The sequence below is a fragment of the Bos indicus genome, chromosome 15, assembly GCF_029378745.1.
Source record: "Bos indicus isolate NIAB-ARS_2022 breed Sahiwal x Tharparkar chromosome 15, NIAB-ARS_B.indTharparkar_mat_pri_1.0, whole genome shotgun sequence".
NCBI lineage: Eukaryota > Metazoa > Chordata > Mammalia > Artiodactyla > Bovidae > Bos > Bos indicus.
This window is the reverse complement of record NC_091774.1, coordinates 74042848-74063925: the sequence shown is the minus strand read 5'-3', so window position 1 is coordinate 74063925 and position 21078 is coordinate 74042848. Positions and strand designations below refer to the sequence as shown.

The window sequence follows — 21078 nt, the reverse complement described above, 5'->3', positions numbered from 1 at the left end:
AACAAAAAGCACTTGTGACTGTATCACCCAGACACAACCACTGTCAGGATCGCTTATGTATCTTTCAGGTATTTTTCTATGTACACGTGTATCATTACTCTCACAGACTGTATACTATGCGATCACACTGCAAACTATCACCTCCATTTTCACACAGTATAGTCAACAGCTTTCATGTCAATAAATATACTTCTCATGCATCTTTCTTAATGGCTCTTATTGTACACCAGCTTATATCTACACCAACACTTACTGAACACATCCTCTACTGCTGGATATTTGTGGCATGCTTTCTGATTATTCTTCTACGTACACTCTTTGCTAGATATACGCTGGGTCTGCCCTCCTTCCCTCCCTTCTTAAGAATGTCAACAGGAGCATTAACTGTCCCAAATATTTCTCACAAAGAGCCTCTGTCCAGTGACAAGCAGAATGCTACCCATCTGGAGGAATGAATCAGAATTATCATTTTCTGGTCATAAAAAAACCATATGTTCGGTCACAGGGCCTGAAAGAAATCAGGCTTTTCCTAAAGCCATCTAGACAACAGCCATCTGAAAAAGGCAAAAAAACCTGGCCTGGCCACTTGCGCTTTCGCTATCAGCTGCATCATAACTGTACGGCAAAAACTGCAGACTGGCTGAATACAGCCGAGCACTCACCTCTGTTAACTGGCTCTCTCCCGTGTAGTGTAGGCTGGCTCGGTTGGAAACCCCCTGCAAGTGGTCCAGGGTGTGCATGCTCGTGGGGAGATTGCCATTGCAAACAGGTTCCATCGCTGGCTGCTGTATTGGAGTGGCAAAGTCTATGTGTTCCGTGATGCTGAAAAATGCAGAGGACCACCTTAGCCATAGAAAAGTGGGTGGGGACAAAGTATGAGTCATTAGCTGACCATAACTGCGATATATAAATAGAACTATCTGGAACCACAGAATCTCAAAATGGAAGCAATTTCCGGAGCTACTTAGTCCGGCCTCTCACTTTATAGGTACAAGGACTCCAGTGCTCTACTGACTGTTTGCTGACTGAATGAGTAGAGGCTGTGCCCTCGGTCAGAGCAGCAGCATTGGGATCTGAGTCCTGAACTCAGTCTTTTCTCAAGCTGCCTTCTTTCTACGCATCAAGGTGTCTGATTTCCTCACTGCTGCTTGCCACTTTTTCTCACTGGGGAGGTTTGAAACCAGGTAGGTTTTCTTCTAGGGTTTCTTTTCCAGGGTACAGACAGTGATAAATAACCAGAAGTGGTTCCTGTCTTTCATTTTCCCTCTATGCACAGAGGCATACTTGTCCCCACAGGAAAAGCTCCCCTAAAGTTTAGACCGTAAATGTTACACAGATCCAGCTATTCATTGTATCCACGTATAAGATGTAAGCACGTCCCTTCATGGCTTCAAAGTGGTCATTTTCCTGCTATATACTGGCCAAATATTTTACACTATCATATATACTGGTGTGGCAATTTGACACTGGCAAATTTTGCTTCTAGCTACTTAAAAAAGTTGACCATATATTAATATGTAAACATTCATTCATTATTGATTCAGACTCTATCACATGTCAGGTATCAGAGTTACAATAATTAACCAAACATCCCCAGTCCCCACTGTTACGATGCTCACTGTCTGGTGACAGTCAGTCATTACAGATGTGATGAGCTATAAAAGATAAAACACAGCTGTGTCAGTTTCCTAGAGGGGTGCACATTGCCTCTGTGCTGATGGAGGAGGGAGGGAGGTCATGAAGGATTTCCTGAGGAGGAAAGATGTTAAGACCAGAAGGAGGAATATGAATTAAGCAGGTAGGGAGAAGATGCTGAGAACACCACCAGAGGCAAAGGCAGCACCACATGTGAAGGCCTCGCAGGAGGGAGAGCAGAGCTGAAGATGGAAAGACATGTGGGGAGCAGATCACGAAGGGCTCTGTGGGCCACTGTAAACAGCAATATTTACAAGTTGTTAGAGCATTTTAAGAATTATTTGACTTCTGAGGAACAATTCTGAGTACTATGGAGAGAATGGATTGAGGAGGTGCAAGAATGAATAAAGCAGCAACAGGGATGAAGAAAAGCAAGTAGTTTTGAAAAACACTCAAGGGTAAAAGTGACAAGAACGGGTAACAGGCTGGACTGGAGGGGTGAGGGTGACTCCTAGGGTTCGGGCCTAAGCACTTCTGGGAGCTATTTACTAAGAACAAGAAATAGAAAACAAACAGAACAAAGATTTTTTTGGGGAAAGGAGAATGGACAAGAAAATGGTGAGTTTAGTTTTCCTGAGCTTGAGGTACTGGAGAGAGAGCTAGGCAGAGAGGCCAACTGGAGAGACAAGGGATTTGAAGAAAGGTCTGGTCTGGAGATTCAGATTTGGGACTGTCAACGTATCAGTGACAGAAGTTTTGGACTTTGACTAGGAATGATTTTAAAATAAGGTTTAGCGGTAAATCTTGGGGAACTGCAATGCTTAAAAGGTAAAATAAAAAGAGGCCAACAAAAGAATGAGCATCCAGGGAGGAAAAAGCAGTTACCAGAGAGGCGGCCCTGCCTGCTTGTGTCCTGGTAGGTGCTCACAGATGTGGACTTGCTCTGACTCCCTTTTTAGGCACATGATGCCAGCGAGGTTTTGTGCTTTAATGGAGAGAGCCAGTCTTTAATTTAAACTACGTCCTCTGTGACTGGATCGACAGAACGCAGGGCAGAAGGCACAGAGAGGAGGGCACCCAGACGGTGTCGGGGCCACGAGCTGAGTCCGTTCCAGGCATCCTCTGAACCACCAACCCCAGCAAGGATGACTCCATGGCAGCTGCTGACAAAGAAGGGCATCCCTAAAGCCAGCTGACAAGGAAGGGCATCCCTAAAGTCAGCTGGGGCCCAGTGGGATCGCTGGTACACAGATGCCATGAAAGCGGGAGAGCTTTAAGATACTCACTCAATGTTTTTTGAAGAAACTGCAAGCCAGGTACTCACGATGGCTGTCAGCTCTACCCAGCGCAGCTTGAGGCACTCGTCCGGGCTGGGCCACCCCAGACTCTGGTAGTCACGCTTTTTTCCTGGAAGGAAAGTACATTATCTGTCAACACAATGGCAAAGACCCAAAGACACATACAGTGCCTTACGCCCTGGTGGTTACTTCACTCAGACTGGTGTATCGCAGGTGCCAGTCATCCTTCTAGTCTAGAATTTCCACCACTTACACAACGAACAAAAGTCTTTGTCATTCGCAGCGATGGGAGTAACTGTCATCATTGAGGAAAGCCTTGTTTTCAAAGATAAGATGATGAAGTAAAAATGAACGAGTCCTTCACTGGATTTAAGACTGAGATGAGGGTTAAAATACTTTTCAGTATTAACATTTTACCAAACTTAATTTCACCTTTCTACACTTTGATTCTATAAAGACAACTCTAGGTCAGGAGAAGCCTACGAGTCTAAAGCAGGTTTCTTAACCCGGCACTGCTGACACTGAGAGGATGTCTCACAGCATCCCCAGCCTCTACACACCAGAGGTGAGCGGGACCTTCCCTGAGGCATGACACCAACAGTGTCTCCAGATACCGTCGGGTGTTCCCTGGGAGGGCAACGCCACTCCTGGCGGAGAACCCCTGTTGTAAAGGAAAGCAGTACGATGCAGAATGATGATGGCAATGAAAGGTTATTTCCAGTGCACTTACTGTGCTGTGTGTCAGGTCCTGTGCTAAATGCTTTTCCTCTGTAACCTCAGGAGGCAGGTTTTAATCCTTGTTTCTCGAATGAGAAAATGGAGGCTCAAGGGAAATCAAGTGATCTGCCCAGGGTCACCGGCCACTAGGTGGCAGCACTGCGATTCAGATCCAGGTCTGCTTGACTATAACGCGCACGCTACCAGTCATGCTATTTAAAGCTTTCCTGGGCCTTTAAGGCTCTGTTTACTGATACCCTTCAAAGGTACCACCTTTTGGGTGTAGGCTCTTTACTTAGATAAACCCCCAAGAAAAGAGCAGACCTAAGTCTTATCTGGGAAGGATTCTTCTGAAAAATTCCAATGGAATGGATAGGAAGGAAAACTTTGGTAATGTATAGCTCTTTTTATACTGTAGGAATTTACCAACAATAGAAAACTTTTAAGAGAGAGGCAGGGGCTTTAGATTTAGATTTTAATAAAAGAGAAAAAAAAAGTTTGGAAGAGTTTCAAATGAACCCTGTTTAAATAAATACCAAGAGAATTAAACCATAAATTTCACAATACAACTTATTTTCCCTTTCTGTTTAAGAAATTCGCTTGGAAAATATTTTGTTGTTGTCCAGTTGCTCAGTCATGTTTGACTCTCTGCAGCCCCACAGACTGCAACACGCCAGGCTTCCCTGTCCTTCACCATCTCCTGGAGCTTGCCCAAACTCATGTCCACTGAGCCAGTGATGCCATATTTATTGAGCAGCTATTATATGGGAGTGGGAACTGTATTAAGACACTAGGGATACAGAGAGGAACAATAAAAGGGCCTGCCCTTGAGCTCACAGTCTAGCGAGGAAGGTAAACACAAATTATTGGAGCACAACAGGGTAAGTGCCACAGTGAGGGCAGAGAGCAGCTGGACAGAGGAGAAAGAGAGAGCAGCTGGACAGAGGAGAAAGAGAGCAGCTGGACAGAGGAGAAAGAGAGAGCAGCTGGACAGAGGAGAAAGAGAGAGCAGCTGGACAGAGGAGAAAGAGAGAGCAGCTGGACAGAGAAAGAAGCTGATGCTGCCTGAATGCACCAAGGAAGAGATGGCACTGGAGTTTGAGGTTTAAGTATGAGTAACATCTTAGCACCACGGAGGTGGCAGCAGTGCCTCCTAGGTGGAGGGAAGAGCATGCGCAAAAACAAGGAGGTAAAACAAGAGCATGATTGGTTCAGGGAATGGTGCTGAAGGGGAGACAGAGGCTGGGTTGTAAATGGTCTTGTGCACCACCCTAGAAAGTGTGGTCTTCACGCTGCAGGCATTGGGGAGCCTTTAAGCCCATCTCTCGCCACACTGTTCTCAAGGATGTCATAAGACACTCTGTTAAGTGCTTTGCTTAAATCCAGTTACGTTATGTATATGGCACTTCCCTGGTGTTCTAGTCTAGCAGGCCTCACCAAAGTGGGAAATAAAGTCAGTTATGCATTATCAGTTTTATTAATTCTTAGAAAATCTACAACGACCCTTAATGATCTCTGAGACTCTTCCCCCATGGGCTCACAAAGGACTGGTTTAATAATTTGCTTTACCACCACGTCAGGATTTATCACAAATCTCATCACTTGGCAGTGGACAAAATCTGTACTTGGTTGAAAACCGGGATACTGAACCTCTGCAGTCTTCTCTTACCTCTTCCACACTAGAACTCTGGACATGAGTGAAAGTAAATAGTTTTATGATCTTCTTTGCAAGTATATTCAGTGCCCTACCCAGCCCCACCTATTTGAATCCACTTAAAACTGCCTAAGTGCTCTCCTATCCTCTCAACCATACTGAGCTTTAATTTTCACTTTTACAAGAAATTTTTAGTTTGTTTTTGTAAAAGTAACATAGGCTTATTTTAAGAAATTTAAAAAACGGAATGATCATTTATGACGTTTTAGTGTAAAATTGAGGTACCTTCAATATATGCTACTTTATAAAGTGCTTTTGTTCACTTACTAAATTACAGACACCTTGGTTGCAAGTACAGGGCAAGAACACGCTGTAGTTTACTTAGGCAACTGTCATCATTTAGGTATTTTTCAGATTTTTATTATGATAAGCAGCGTGATGATCAGTATCTTTATATGTCTATCTGTTGCACTTATAAGATTCAGTTCAGTTGTTCAGTCGCACAGTCGTGTCCGACTCTTTTCGACCCCATGAATTGCAGCACGCCAGGCCTCCCTGTCCATCACCAACTCCCGGAGTTCACTCAGACTCACGTCCATCGAGTCGGTGATGCCATCCAGCCATCTCATCCTCTGTCGTCCCCTTCTCCTCCTGCCCCCAATCCCTCCCAGCATCAGAGTCTTTTCCAATGAGTCAACTCTTCGCATGAGGTGGCCAAAGTACTGGAGTTTCAGCTTCAGCATCATTCCTTACAAAGAACAGCCAGGGCTGATCTCCTTCAGAATGGACTGGTTGGATCTCCTTGCAGTCCAAGGGACTCTCAAGAGTCTTCTCCAACACCACAGTTCAAAAGCATCAATTCTTGGGCACTCAGCCTTCTTCACGGTCCAACTCTCACATGTATACATGACCACTGGAAAAACCATAGCCTTGACTAGACGGACCTTTGTTGGCAAAGTAATGTCTCTGCTTTTCAATATGCTTATAAGATTATTTAGGGTAAATTACTAGAAGTAGAGCTGTTGGTATATTTAAAAATTTTCTGACGTATCTAGTCAAACTATCCCCAAATTCATTTTACTAAATCTCGCCGTGTATTACACAAAGACAGTCTGACAAGCAGAACTGGCATGTTACATTTTACGTCTGCATTTCCTTGTCTGCTCGAGACGCTAAACATGTTACCACACTAAGCGGCCATGTGTGTTTATGTGTGTGAGTGTGTTTTGTGTATTTGGTGAACTGCCTATGTACCGTGCACATATTTTACTGAAATGCTGTTATTTTTTTCTATTGATTTGGAGGCGCTCCTTAAATGACACTGATATCCTTTGCTTATCATGTATTCTGTAAAAATATATAAATATTCTGCAAAAAATACTGTTTCAATTCTTTGTCTATTTTGTAGTGCTTTCTGATGCCAGAATTACTTTTTTCTTTTTCTCTGTGCTTTAGAAAGTCCTTTTTCACCTCCGAAGTATATAACTACCCATTTAAATTTCCTCTTTAATGTATTTATCACATTTACTATTTAAACCACTGGAAGTCTCACTGCTATGGCGTGTTTTGTAGTTTGAGTATCTTTTCCCTCGCTACCGCACAGACTTATCAGAGTACGTGCCACTTTCTCCCATAATCTGCTAACACACGCTATCTTCCTTAAACAGTAAAACTACTTCATATTTCAACTCCAGTCATGCCAAAACGTCCTTTTTGGTGTCCTTAGTATTTTTGTCAAGTCACAGATCATTCTGAGATTTAGCTAAGATTACCTTATTCCTTATATTTTATTATGTGTTCTCTGCTTTCAGCTTTGGTAAATACAATTTAAATTACACACATTTTCATGAAGTTATCTTGAATTGTCAAATCTAACACAGTGAAAATATCCTTTTAAAAAAGGAGAAAAAAAAAATAGAGAGGAGAATTTTCTTTTCTTTTTTTTTTTTTTAAAGAAATTCTACCACCACTGTTTCACTGCTGGAAAAGAAAGTCAACTGGACTCATGGCAATGGCCCTGAACCTGGAGTCCAAAGACAGACTTTGGGATAACTATGAACCCTAAAAGTACACGCCAAATTTTGATGTATTTTTTTTTCCTGGGGAGTAGTTCCAAAATATTATCTAATACTTAAAGAGCTATCTAACACATAAAAAATTACTGGATAGTATTTATCAAGCCCTATGTGTTCAGTCTTTCCTATGGGAAAGACCTAGAGATCTCTTCAAGAAAATTACAGATACCAAGGGAACATTTCATGCAAAGATGGGCTCGATAAAAGATAGAAATGGCATGGACCTAACAGAAGCAGAAGATATTAAAAAGAGGTGGCAAGAATACACAGAACTGTACAAAAAAGATCTTCAAGACCAAGATAATCTTGATGGTGTGATCACTCACCTAGAGCCAGACATCCTGGAATGTGAAGTCAAGTGGGCCTTAAAAAGCATCACTACGGACAAAGCCAGTGGAGGGGATGGAATTCCAGTTGAGCTATTTCAAATCTTAGATGATGATGCTATGAAAGTGCTGCACTCAATATGCCAGCAAATTTGGAAAACTCAGCAGTGGCCACAGGACTGGAAAAGGTCAGTTTTCATTCCAATCCCAAAGAAAGGCAATGCCAAAGAATGCTCAAACTACCGCACAATTGCACTCATCTCACATGCTAGTAAAGTAATGCTCAAAATTCTCCAAGCCAGGCTTCAGCAATACGTGAACCGTGAACTTCCTGATGTTCAAGCTGGTTTTAGAAAAGGCAGAGGAACCAGAGATCAAATTGCCAACATCTGCTGGATCATCAAAAAAGCAAGAGAGTTCCAGAAAAACATCTATTTCTGCTTTATTGACTATGCCAAAGCCTTTGACTGTGTGGATGACAAAGTTTAAACTGTGGAAAATTCTGAAAGAGATGGGAATACCAGACCACCTGACCTGCCTCTTGAGAAACCTATATGCAGATCAGGAAGCAAGAGTCAGAACTGGACATGGAACAACAGACTGGTTCCAAATAGAAAAAGGAGTACGTCAAGGCTGTATACTGTCACCCTGCGTATTTAACTTCTATGCAGAGTACATCATGAGAAACGCTGGACTGGAAGAAACACAAGCTGGAATCAAGATTGCCGGGAGAAGTATCAATAACCTCAGATATGCAGATGACACCACCCTTATGGCAGAAAGTGAAGAGGAACTAAAAAGCCTCTTGATGAAAGTGAAAGAGGAGAGTGAAAAAGTGGGCTTAAAACTCAACATTCAGAAAACGAAGATCATGGCATCTGGTCCCATCACTTCATGGGAAATAGATGGGGAAACAGTGGAAACAGTGTCAGACTTTATTTTTTTGGGCTCCAAAATCACTGCAGATGGTGATTGCACCCATGAAATTAAAAGACGCTTACTCCTTGGAAGGAAAGTTATGACCAACCTAGATAGCATATTCAAAAGCAGAGACATTACTTGGCAACAAAGGTCCGTCTAGTCAAGGCTATGGTTTTTCCTGTGGTCATGTATGGATGCGAGAGTTGGACTGTGAAGAAAGCTGAGCGCCCAAGAATTGATGCTTTTGAACTGTGGTGTTGGAGGAGACTCTTGAGAGTCCCCTGGACTGCAAGGAGATCCAACCAGTCCATTCTGAAGGAGATCAGTCCTGGGATTTCTTTGAAGGACTGATGCTAAAGCTGAAACTCCAGTACTTTGGCCACCTCATGTGAAGAGTTGACTCATTGGAAAAGACTCTGATGCTGGGAGGGCTTGGGGGCAGGAGGAGAAGGGGACGACAGAGGATGAGATGGCTGGATGGCATCACCGACTGGATGGACATGAGTTTGGGTGAACTCCAGGAGCTGGTGATGGACAGGGAGGCCTGGCGTGCTGCGATTCATGGGGTCGCAAAGAGTTGGACACAACTGAGCGACTGAACTGAACTGATGTGTTCAGTTCATTTAAAGCACTTTACATGTATAACCTTATAGAATACACACAACCACTCTATAAGACAGATGCAATTATCCCCACTTTATAGATAAGAAAAATGAGGCAAAGGAACTAAATAGCAAAACTGGTGTCTGAACTCAAGGATCTCAAACACAGTTTTTTAATATATTAAACTGAGCTGTCAAGTTAAGCATTAATAGAGTATTTAAGTTCAAGATGGTAAGAACATAAGCCAAATAAAGGTTTAAAACAAACTTTTTATACCAATGACTGGCTTCCTGTTCACTTGGCTCAATTACCTTCTCACGTGATCTACCTGCAGGCACGCACACGCCTTTGTGAGAACTGAAAGAGTGAATGGGAAAGAAGAGGCGGGCATGCTGAACGTCCCACCTACCTTGCGGCCCAGGAGACGCCACCTTTGGGCCAGTGATCTCCAGGCTTGCTCGGTTACGATGTACATCTTCTGTCTGACTTGATTCTACCTTTTTCCCAGAAGTTTTCTTATGATCTCCTTTGGGTTTCTTTACACGTTTGACCTGGAATGTGATCTGGGAAATGAAAACATGTTAGGGACAAATGAGATCAATTTTCATGTCTGCCTGTGGCTGTGCGTATTGGTGGCTTTAAGAATAACCAGTCCTAACACAATATTGTAAAGCAATTATCCTCCAATTAAAAAACAAAAATAACAACCAGTCCTGGGCAAGAGTTAAGTTCTTTCCTTCAGTTTAATTCTTAAAGGTCTAGATGAAAAGTGTTTAGTGAAATAAACAAAATAACCGAGCCTTAAAGGATACAGAGGGAACTAAAAGTCAAGATGTGTGAACCGGGCTGTTCCCAGCCTGCAGGCTCTGAGCGTGGTTTCACACCCATTTCCTCTAAAAGCCAACAATACCTAAGGCACATGAAATGCTTCCAGCAGTACAATTCTCACGTGAAGGCTGACTAGGGCACGGAGTCGAGTGCCACACACCCAACAGATTACACTTGGCAAATTAGGAGCACTGCCCCCTACCCACTCTCAAGGACCTGGGCTACAAATTGGTAAGGACTGAGTTGGCAAACTCATACCCATTCTGTCGCTTCATCATCTTCACTTCTGCAGTCTCCATAGCAAGAACTTCTGGCTATTCCATCCTGGGGGCCTTTCTTCAGTACTCGTATGCCCTGCAAGTCCAGACGCCGTCCCTTCATCTCCAGTGCTCCTCCAAAGCCTTCCAGGGGCCATGCCTGTTGAAATTCATCCACCAAGGCCAATATCTCTTCTGACATTTTTGTTTCATCTGAATTCTCCATCTCATCAGAACCATTGCTTTCCTCAACCACTGTACCTGAAATTCAAGTGCAAGCATGTTATTTAAAGTTACGCAGTCATTCAAGTACTTGAGTGACTCCAACCTTGCTTTCTGAGAAAAGTTTCGGTTCTGCTTAGAGGCACTTCTGTAGTCCATCTTCATAAAAATACCATTCAACATCTTCAGAATTCATAATATACCATTTTTCTCATCCAGATTTTACAAAAAACTGGATTGAGAACAGTGGCAGAAGCTAGATGGTAGGCAGTTATAGATAGATTGTCACTAGTGAGCATGAAGATGGCTATTTTATGTGTATTTTGGGGGAGAAGGGAAAGACCAACTTGCTCTAGATATAAGACATAGATGGTAAAGATGAAGTTTATTATATTATTTAATATATAGGATTCTTCAAGCTTTATTCAAATGGCATATGAAATATAGTTGTTAAGACCATACAGCCTAATTACCTTAACTGAACAATGATTTGTTTAGTGGAAAATTATCCTAATTCCACATGAAGGCTTTCATTTTCACTAATGGCTAATATAAGATATAACAGTTTGCTAGTGTAATTTCCCCCTAAAATGGCTATCAGGATATTTATTATATTGCTAATGTTTCTTATGTAAAGACTCCCACGGATGTTTCTCAGTGCAATGGCCTAGTGAAAATTCTCTCTCCTGAGCAGTCAGTATGTTTCCATTATTATACACTGTAGGTTACACAACCTTACAAGCTCCCCTCTATGCCTAACTAGAAAGAAAGCTTAGGGCAAAATTAGTCTGAGTTTCTTTACAGAATGCTTTCCTTTAAAAAGAAAAATTCTTTACGACTTAACTTTGGCTATTTTGAATAAATGGCTGAATCTTACACTGTGTTCTGTGACAGTTCTTTCTACTCCTTCTAAAAAGTATACAGGGTACAGAGACAAATAAAAGGAATGCTTCCTTCTATGATATGTGCCCAGTGGACAACCTGAGAGCTCGGGGCTGATGGCTCACAAATTGATAGTCTATGTTATGCCAGTACCCCAATAATCTTCGGTTGGTAATCTGGCTTTTCAGTAATTTAGAACATGGCATTCATAAGGCCAAGGTCAGGAATCTCATAGCGGTTATCAATAGACCTATAACCACAGTGAGTAACCCGTCTCAGAACTGCAGTTTCAGCCTCTGAGAAGGCTGAGAAAGCAGGCTGATTCCCATTACTAAAAACAACTTAAAGCTTTGAGGCCTTCTCACAGAAGGTCTGCGGTGTCACTCTCAGCTCTCCAATGGCACCTCTGTCTCCCATTCCACCTTCTGGAATAGAAAGTGGGAAGGTGGGCAGGGCTGTTGTCAAGCTGAGGAGACCACTAGAAATCTCTGTCATTTCTTTCTTTGAAAAGCTGTACGGCTCTTCCATTTGTTAACAAGTGACTACAAAATCTATTGCTGTCCTTTCAAGTAACTAAGTTTTCCGAACCAATATGATAGTTTCTGTCGCTTAATATTATCATTAATGTTCTGAAACAAGCATAAAGTCAAACGAGTTGGCAAAGTCTTTTCCTTTAGGATATTTAGATAAGAATGGTTACTTGCCAAAATTATGCAGTCAGTAGTATACATGTGGGGTTGACAAAGAGTTCTAAGTGTTAGTTTCTACCTTGTTTGTTCCTATATTCCAAATGCCCACAACTGCTCCTGGCACAGAGCAGGCGCAAATAGCTACAGAAGCAATTAATGGGAACTCAGGAATAATTTGTTCTGTGGGTTCCTTGGGGATCAGCTGTTCCTGCTTTTGCCTTGTCCTGCTGGAAATTTGTTGTGTGTTCAAGTACTGCCCACCTAGATGACAGGCAAGCAATGGAAAGGCAGGCGTCATGTGTTTAGCACAGTGTCTGATACGCTACATGAGTCACGAACTTCTCAGTACCTAAGCTAGGAAAGCAGCAGCCAAGGACTGCTATAGGGATTCCAACAGGAACTTAATTAGAATTGCCCGGGAGCTGACTTGTAGCAACAGTGTTGTCTCCAAGTCTTCCTCATGTTATTTTAGCTTCCTCTCCTTCCTTCTCTGGCTACCATGGGATTCCCTGCACCTGGTCCTGGGACAGAAAAGAACTTTTGATAGATTTAGCCATGACCAAAAATACAGGTTTAAAGAAAAGTGGCTTTTGGTCAAAGGAAGACAGCACATAACTAATTCCCCAGTGCACAGGTGGAGCTGCACATGCACGCTGTACATGGAAGCCTTATTTCCATTCAAAAACTACTACTATTTAGAAAGCATTCATGTCGTTTAGTTGCAAAAAGTTCTGTAACCCCAGGTCCCAAAGATTAATACTTCCCTATGCCCTTAACATATGGTAATATATATCATTAAAAAGTTCCTAGGGCAAAGGCCTTTCACTGACGGAAATCAGTATTGAACTGAGAACTAGTCGCAGGCTTCTGCTGCTGGCAGCCATTCGGCCTTTTCAAAGCTGCTGGGGTTGGGGTGACAGCAGTTCCTAAAGAATGACACTAAATAAAGGTGAGAAACGGGGAGATCATGAAGGTGCTATGCCTTAGGAAAAACAGACCAATCTACTTAGGCCCTACTACATGCCTGTCTCTCTGCTATGTATTTGGGAACAAAAAGAATCTGATCCTAAGGAATTAAATATAATCAATCTGGAGACATAAAACTATACATTAAACAACGAGAGAACAATTTAAGTATTTTTTTCCTAAAGGAAAAACATAATTGAATGTAGTCACGAAATGCTTTTTTCAGGAAAGCAGACTACCTGAGGCAGGATTTAGACAGAACAGAGGCCCAGGGAGGGCACTCCCAGAGTGATGACACTAAAGAAGCAGGTGTGTATACACCCATTTACACACACACAGAAACAGGTGTGAGGAAGTACTTTCAAATTAACTAGAACGAAAAGCTTACATCAGCGAATAAGATACTCAGGGAAGTGGGTGACACTGAGTGCCTGGGAGAGTCTGGACGAAGATTCATTGTAAAGGGAGCCTCTAGTTTGTTAAGCAAAGAATAACAAGGTGATAGCCACAACAGTTACAAAGGTTAGATTAGTAAATCAGTTGGTGTCTTAGGAACTAGGGGGTGGAGGACAGAAGGAAGACAGAAGACAGACAGGTGTTTCAACAATCTCTGTAAGAGGCACATACGAGAAACCGACTTAGGCTGGGGATAAAGGGGAAATCTTTAAAAGGGAAGGGAAAGAGGTATGGGGAAATTTCAGTGAAGAAAAATTAACAGAATTTGGTAATTATGTGGATATAATGGGAAATAGAATAAATCCAGAGATGACTTCAAGATTTTAAAGTCTGATGTGAAACAGGGAGCATTTTACTACACTATGTGAAGTTTTAGAATGTGTGAATGTAATGCTATTTGCAAAATCAATGCCATAGGGACAGGACAACAGGATAGTGTTGGGATCTGAGGCGCTTATTTATTACTTCATTTAAACATTTGTTGTTACTTGCTTAACAATGTGCTGAGGGCTCAGAATATAACACCCCATGGGGCTATGGTCTGGGCCAGAAGGATGGACACATCTCCAGACACTGTCCAATAAGCAGCTACAAATACAGAATTCAGGCGGAAAGAGGTCTGGAAGACTGAGGGATCTCGGCAGGTTGAGCAAACTCCAGGAGACAGTGAAGCACAGGCAAGCCTGGTGTGCTGCAGTCCATGGGGTCACAAGGAGTCAGACACGATTTAGCGACTGAACAAGAAGAAGAAAAAAGTAACTGTTAGGCTTGCTGCTTGTGGGCCAGATGCTGTGATGTAAACTGGGAACAGACAGACGGAGACCCTTGTTTTTTTCTTTGTCTTCAACACGTACCATTTTCAAACTGGAAAAAGGAGAATACATGTTGTGAAGTGAAGAGACTCTGAGCACCCACAGTGAGGCTCACCCACAGAAAAGTTCATGCTTTTCTCACTTGGATGAATTATATCTCAGGGTACTGGGAAAACTCACAGCTGACTGAGCCCTGTGAGGTAATCTGGCCAGGATCACAGGGATAGGAGGAGTGCTGAGAAACAGAGAGAAGCGCATATAGTTCTGATTCTAAGAAGGAGGAAAAAAAAAAAGCCCACTATAATTTTGCAACATTGCAGACACAACTGGAAATCTGGAAACTCACGGTCTGGGCACCACCGTGGAAGGGACTCTCAAAGTGGAGCACATTCACAGAGAAGGGACTTGCTGAAACTCCCTAAAACCATGTTAGACGGGGGAGGACTGAAAACATCAAGGTGATCCTGTAGCAGGAAGAGCAGCTGATATACCCGCATACACACATGATCAGACTTTGAAAATATTTTGCTACGAAGATTTAAAAAGATTCCAGAGTGAGTACTTCAAGGATAGTGAAGGGACTAAAAATTATCTTGCCTGGAAAATCCCATGGACGGAGGAGCCTGGTAGGCTGCAGTCCATGGGGTTGCTAAGAGTTGGACACAACCGAGTGACTTCACTTTCACTGTTCACTTTCATGCATTGGAGGAGGAAATGGCAACCCACTCCAGTGTTCTTGCCTGGAGAATCCCAGGGATGGGGGAGCCTGCTGGGCTGTCGTCTACGGGGTCGCACAGAGTCGGACACGACTGAAATGACTTAGCAGCAGCAGCAGCAGAAGGAAATGAGGACATTTAGCTAAAGGGAACAGAAACATGGGGTGGGGGCTGGTAGACAGGAACAATAACCGTCTTCAAACATCTCAGCAAGCACGACATTAGAGAGAAACAGACTGTTAGTCTCAGAGGTCAGGGCTAGAGACGAGAAGCCGTGTTTTAGCTCTGTATTAGGAAAGACTTATGAATGGTCAGAAATAGAACGGGCTACTCAGGGAGAGACCCAGCTGCCCATGCCTGGAGCAGAAGCAGAAGCAAGACAATGCTGGGAACACTACTGAGAGGGAGAGGACCATCAGAAGGTGATTAAAAGAAGGTGACTGTGTTTGATAAGCAGTGTTAATAATCTTGGAAGAAAGGTTCCAGGAAGAGTTTTAGGGAGCAGAAGCTGAAAAGACAAATGCAAAATGAAACAGATCGATAATAAACAGAGGTAAAGATCACATATTCAAAGAGATGACCAGCAAGACAAAGTCCTTCCTTCAAAGTCTGGATCAAAACATGTCCAGAAAGTCTTATGTGATTAATATCCATAGGTTTTACTGTAAGACTGTGGCTTCTAAAGGCAAGCAGGCACATTCTACCTTTCAGAATATGTTCCTCTGTCTCACAAAATAGAAAGTACACTCTGGAATTAGACAAAGTTGGTTTCAAATTAGGACTCCACCACCATAGGACCTTGGGCAATTCTGTCTTGAGTTCCAGTGTCTTCTCTGCACAACATGGACGGATCGGAGGGCATTATGCTTAGTGAGATACGTCAGACAGAAAAGGCAAATACTGTATGGTATTGCTTGTACGTGGAATTTCAAATGTATAACTAGTGAATATAACAACAAAAAGACTCACAGATATAGAGAACAAACTAGACGTTACCTGTGGGGAGAGGGAAGGCAGGAGGGGCAATATAGGAGCAGCGGATTAAAAGGTACAAACCATTAGTTGTTATGCTGTTTAGTCACTAAATTGTGTTGATTTTTTTGTGACCCCATGGACTGTAGTCCGCCAGGCTCCTCTGTCCATGGGATTCTCCAGGCAAGAATACTGGAGTTGGTTGCCGTTTAGTTCTCCAGGGGATCTTCCCAACTCAGGGACTGAACCCACGTCTCCTGTACTGGACTACTGAGCCACAAGTATAAAATAAGCTACAAAGATACACTGTGAAATATGGAGAATGTAACTGGTATTTTATAACAACTACAAATGGAGCAAAACCTTTAAAAATTGTGAATCACTATATTATACATCTGTAACATGATATTGTATAGTAACTATACTTCAATTTAAAAAAAGGCAGTGATTTCTTCTGTGAAGTCAGAAGATAAAGCTGTGGACTTAAGATTTAATGCATAAAACAACAGCATAAAATTTCAAACTAGTAATCAGAAAGCACAAAAGGCTTAAGACTATGATAGGGAGGGAAATGATTCACTTCTGAGAAGAAAACAATAGTGAGTATTCATTTGCACAACTGGTCCCCTTCCTTCTTTTAGCTGGGTTAGGATAGTAAAAAGAAGAGAATTCAGAGAAGACAATCTAGAAAAGCAAGTAGGGAATTGTTCCTGTTAATAATTCTTGCGCAAATACGTCAGGGCCCCCTTTTCTGATGTTAACATTGAGCAGATACTGTACGTACTTGTGAGGACTTTGGCTCACAACCAGCCTCTAAGTCAGGAAGCAGTAGAAACACAGGAATACCTGTGTTTCCAGAAATGAACATTTCCTGAGTTCAATGTGTGTACAAGTACCTGGTACAAATGTTTCCCCTTAAGTTATTTCATTTAAATACTCATGAGCACTCTGAAGCTTGCTTTTCCCCCTCCTCTCTCTTCTGGTTTATTTTTAAATTAATGAGATAAGGAAGGCTCAGCAAGATTAAGTAACTTGCCCAAGATTTAACAGCAAGATTTAACATGGTAACAAAATCTCTGACTACAAAACCTACAGATAAGGTTACCGGGGGAGGGGTTTAGGACTAGATACTGAGGTATTAAAGCAATGGTTTTGCAAAGGTTAATCAGTGACACAATTTTCACCAATCCTTAGCAAAATGAGAAACAAAAAAGAACATGCACAGGGCTTCCCTGGCGGTCCAGTGGTTAGGACTTTACACGTCCACTGCAGGGGGCACAGGTTCGAGCCCTGGTCAGAAAACTAAGATCCCACATACCGTTTGGTATGGTTAGATAAAAAAAAGAATCAATAAAAAAATAATAACGAAAAAAGAAAATATATCTAAAGTTACAGTACATATACACACACACTTATGTCCAGATACACATTTGTTGGTGTAAAGCTGCCAACTGTCCATTTTTGAGGAAGACCATCTTTATTCTAACGTGGTCTTTGTACTTTTTTGACATTAAAATGTTTTTATATTATATATATAAAATAATGGTAACAGCAAATGTTAGATTTCCTCAAAAATGACCTTACAAATTAAAAAATAAAGTTCTAATCTATCAACCCCCTCTGAGAACCACAGGCAAATGACGCAGGTATGACAGCAGAAGGGCCAAGGATGAGTTTTAGTTATACACCACCTGCTAAAGATGTGAGGCAAGGTACCTAACTTCTCTGAGTCTCAGTTTTCTCACCCAGAAGATGAGCTAATAATATCTATTTCACAAAGTTAATACATAGCATATAACACTTTGTAAATTATAAAGTATCACAAAAAGGTAGTAACTATCATAATAATTTATGGTTACTGGAGAGGGCTTAATTATTTGCATTTATTTCCCTCCAAAAACAGAGTTTTAAAAAAACTTTTAACGTCTATGCTTGACTTTTACTATACCACACTATTTAAATGAAAATATAGAATCTTTCTCCTAACCACACTATACGAAGCTTGCTGGTATAAACGTGGTAACTTATACCATGACTGTGGTCCCTGTGGACTTGTATCTATAGAAAAGAAGAATGTACTCCCAGAGTTCAGACATGGTTTTTAAAAAAAACAAAAAACGTTAGTATCTAAGAGTAAAACTAGCTAAGACTCATCACCATACTATAATTACACCCTAAAAACCTAAAAACACCCTATAACACCCTAAAAACACCCTATAAAAACGCACCCTAAGAGACAGTGTGCAGAGCGCTAAAGGGACCTGGCAACAGGGCAACCGTGCAGTGTTCCAAGAATGGGGGATGGAATGGACTATGGGGGAAACATGGAACTAAAGAAACTTAAATACTAGGTTACCTGCCTCAAGCAATGACGTATTCAGAAAATGAAGGGACACACAGTAAGCTTCTGGTTGGGTTTTATTCTGAACTGTCCTAGGAAAAGATTCTAGTTTGGTAGTCATGAGTATTACAGTCATTAAGGAGGCATACTGGTATAGTGTCAGTCTCTGTAAGCTGAAAAAAAACACCCCTTTATCACTACTCAGTTTTATTTTTGTTGATTCTGAGTTTATCAAACAATCTCAGTTCATGTGTGAGTACCTGATGCCAGAGAGACATGAGGCTCCTGGGCACCAGAGAGGTGTAGCCCCACTGTGAATGAACACAGTGGCCATCTGGTTTAAGTCAGCCTCTTCTGAGTAGGTAAATGGGAAATTAAGTTCCTTAAAGCCCCACGATTCCTGGTAGAAGAGATGAAACTAATTTTCTAAACTTACAGAAGTGAAGGTCGCAACATCCCCCTTTGAGGTCTAGCTTGCTTCTTTCTCTTAGACACCGTTTTTTCATATATAATATACCACTTAGAAGGAAACATAAGATTTTGTAATTGCTAGATATGTTCATCCAATCTATGCAGGAAGGCAAAGGCCACACTTCACTTCTCTAACAAACATTTACTGTACACAGGAATATAAAGTTACATAGGACACAATACATAAGAAACTCATTGTTTGATGGAACATAAGTCATACAAGCATTTAACACTACATAAAATGTGTCTTGACAAAAAGTAGGAACAAGACAGCAAATGAAGCAACTGAACTCTTGGCGACCTTTGTGAAACCTTCACAGAAAAGACAACATTCGAGCTGAACTTGGAGATGCACAGGGGCTGTCTATAAACAGCAGTGTGTAAAGGGGCCCTTCCCAGCCTGTGCAAAGGAACGGGGGCTCAAAGCAGCATGGCCTGCGAGCGAGACAGGGGAAGGTCTGCATTCCCCGCGGTACAGAGCACCAGTAGACGGTACAGTTGGAGACAGAATCAAGGGCCAAACTGCCTCATATCCCACATTAAGACATGTGGATTCTTCCTATAGGTAACAGGTGGGCTTCTCTGGTGACTCAGATGGTAAAGAATCTGCCTGCAATGTGGGAGACCTGGCTTCGAACCCTGGGTTGGGAAGATACTCTGGAGAAGGGAACGGCTATCCACTCCAATGTCCTTGCATTCCATGGACAGAGGAGCCTGGCAGGCTACAGGCCATGGGGTCGCAAAGAGTCAGACACGACTGAGCGACTGCACAGAACTATAGATAATAGAGAACCACAGAACATTTTAAGCATAGGCAACTTACCAGATCAGGTCTGATTTTAGAAACCACTCCTTGGACACAAGAAATTGGTAACAGGTTATTTCTGCTTTTTAAATTGTATACCAATTATATGTATTCTCTCTCCCTCACATACACACATACCCACCCACCTCGCTCACTCTCTCCATACATGACTCAAGTAAAGGACTAGATATAGTGGGGGCCGATCATGAAGCTACTGTTAACAGCCCAGACACAAATGAAGAGAGTCGTAATGCAGATAGTGACAGAAGGAACAGATAGAGACGGGAAGTTTACCAGGTCTTAGGGATTGACTGGATATAGTGGTGACCGCGTGAGCTGTGCCATTCACAGGAAGCAGGAATACAGCAATCAGAAGCAGTTCAGGAAATAGGACAAAATGAGGACAAGTTCAATTTTAGATCTGTTACATGTGAAGTGCCTGTGGCACATCCAGATAGAACACTAAAAAGACAGAAGTAAGATCTGGGGTCACAGAGAGTGTCTTGGCTGAAAGTACAGATTTAGAGACACTGGTGTACTCCAATGCATCTCAAAGGCCAAGAGATAACAAAGAGGGGACTAAGAAAAGAAGACCAAGGTTAAGATCCTGGGTAAAAAAAAAAAAAATACAGGACAAAGTAAAGAATAAGTGAATGAAATTGAAAAAAGATATTCTGAGGACAGGAAGAGAACCAAGATCAAGTGATATCCCAGAAGCATAGAGGAAAAGGAAGGAGGTCCCACTGGGGAGCTGTGCAGAGTTCCAAAGGCAGTGAAGAGGTTAGGGTAGGATGAGTGAAGTCACTGATTTTGGTAATTATAAACAGACTGATACATCTTAAGAACTTTTTAGCATAGCACAGCTCAAAATGTGATCATAAAATGGAATTTTAGAAGAGGGCCTGCTAAGTATGCCCATTATTTCAAATCTTTAAATTGTACTGGGTTAGTGTAAATACAATGTGCTTTCTTTTTTCGATGATTTACTCAATAGACTAATGACATTAAGATCGGTACATAAATCAAATTGGGTCAGTAAACGAAGATGCTGAGGTGGAGAGAAAAGAAGTATGAAGAGCAATTTCATATTATAGCTTGTCTTCTGCCTCCCAATCTGGGGTCACCCTCATGATTCTACAGTGTAGTAAGTGACTGTTAAAGAAACAAATGTTTGAGAGGAAAGAAAAGCCTAAGTTAAGCTCCAAGCTTGAGAGTTGATTCTACCCCAGGAACAGAGCTCAGGTCAAAGCAACTTACTTTCAAGCCTAAGGACATCTGAGTCCCTCCCTGAATCCTGAACAGACAGCACAGGGTCCTCCTCTGTCCCTGCCTCAGAGGGCTCTTCTTCAGCAGCATCCAGTGACTGTGACTTGTCAAAATACTTCTGTTTGTCATGGCTGTTGTCCAGGGTTTTCGCATGACAATTACCTCA

General features: G+C 42.0%; 1 protein-coding gene across 7 annotated transcripts in view; it reads right to left on the bottom strand.

Moving 5' to 3' along the window:
• TTC17 (tetratricopeptide repeat domain 17) overlaps positions 1–21078 on the bottom strand; it is a 126975-nt gene that overhangs the window by 29452 nt on the left and 76445 nt on the right. For 4 of the 7 annotated variants that reach the window (XR_011570917.1, XM_070804082.1, XM_070804077.1 and 1 more), the window contains 5 exons: positions 20904–21074; positions 10316–10575; positions 9639–9792; positions 2922–3042; positions 663–843 (listed from right to left, as the gene is read on the bottom strand). Coding sequence is in view for 6 of the 7 variants with exons in the window: in XM_070804082.1 (XP_070660183.1) it covers positions 663–843; positions 2922–3042; positions 9639–9792; positions 10316–10575; positions 20904–21074 (887 nt within the window). In the remaining variant the exon portion in view is untranslated. The remainder of the gene's footprint in view (positions 1–662; positions 844–2921; positions 3043–9638; positions 9793–10315; positions 10576–20903; positions 21075–21078) is intronic. The other 3 variants (XM_070804078.1, XM_070804079.1, XM_070804080.1) reach the window with 3 other exon arrangements.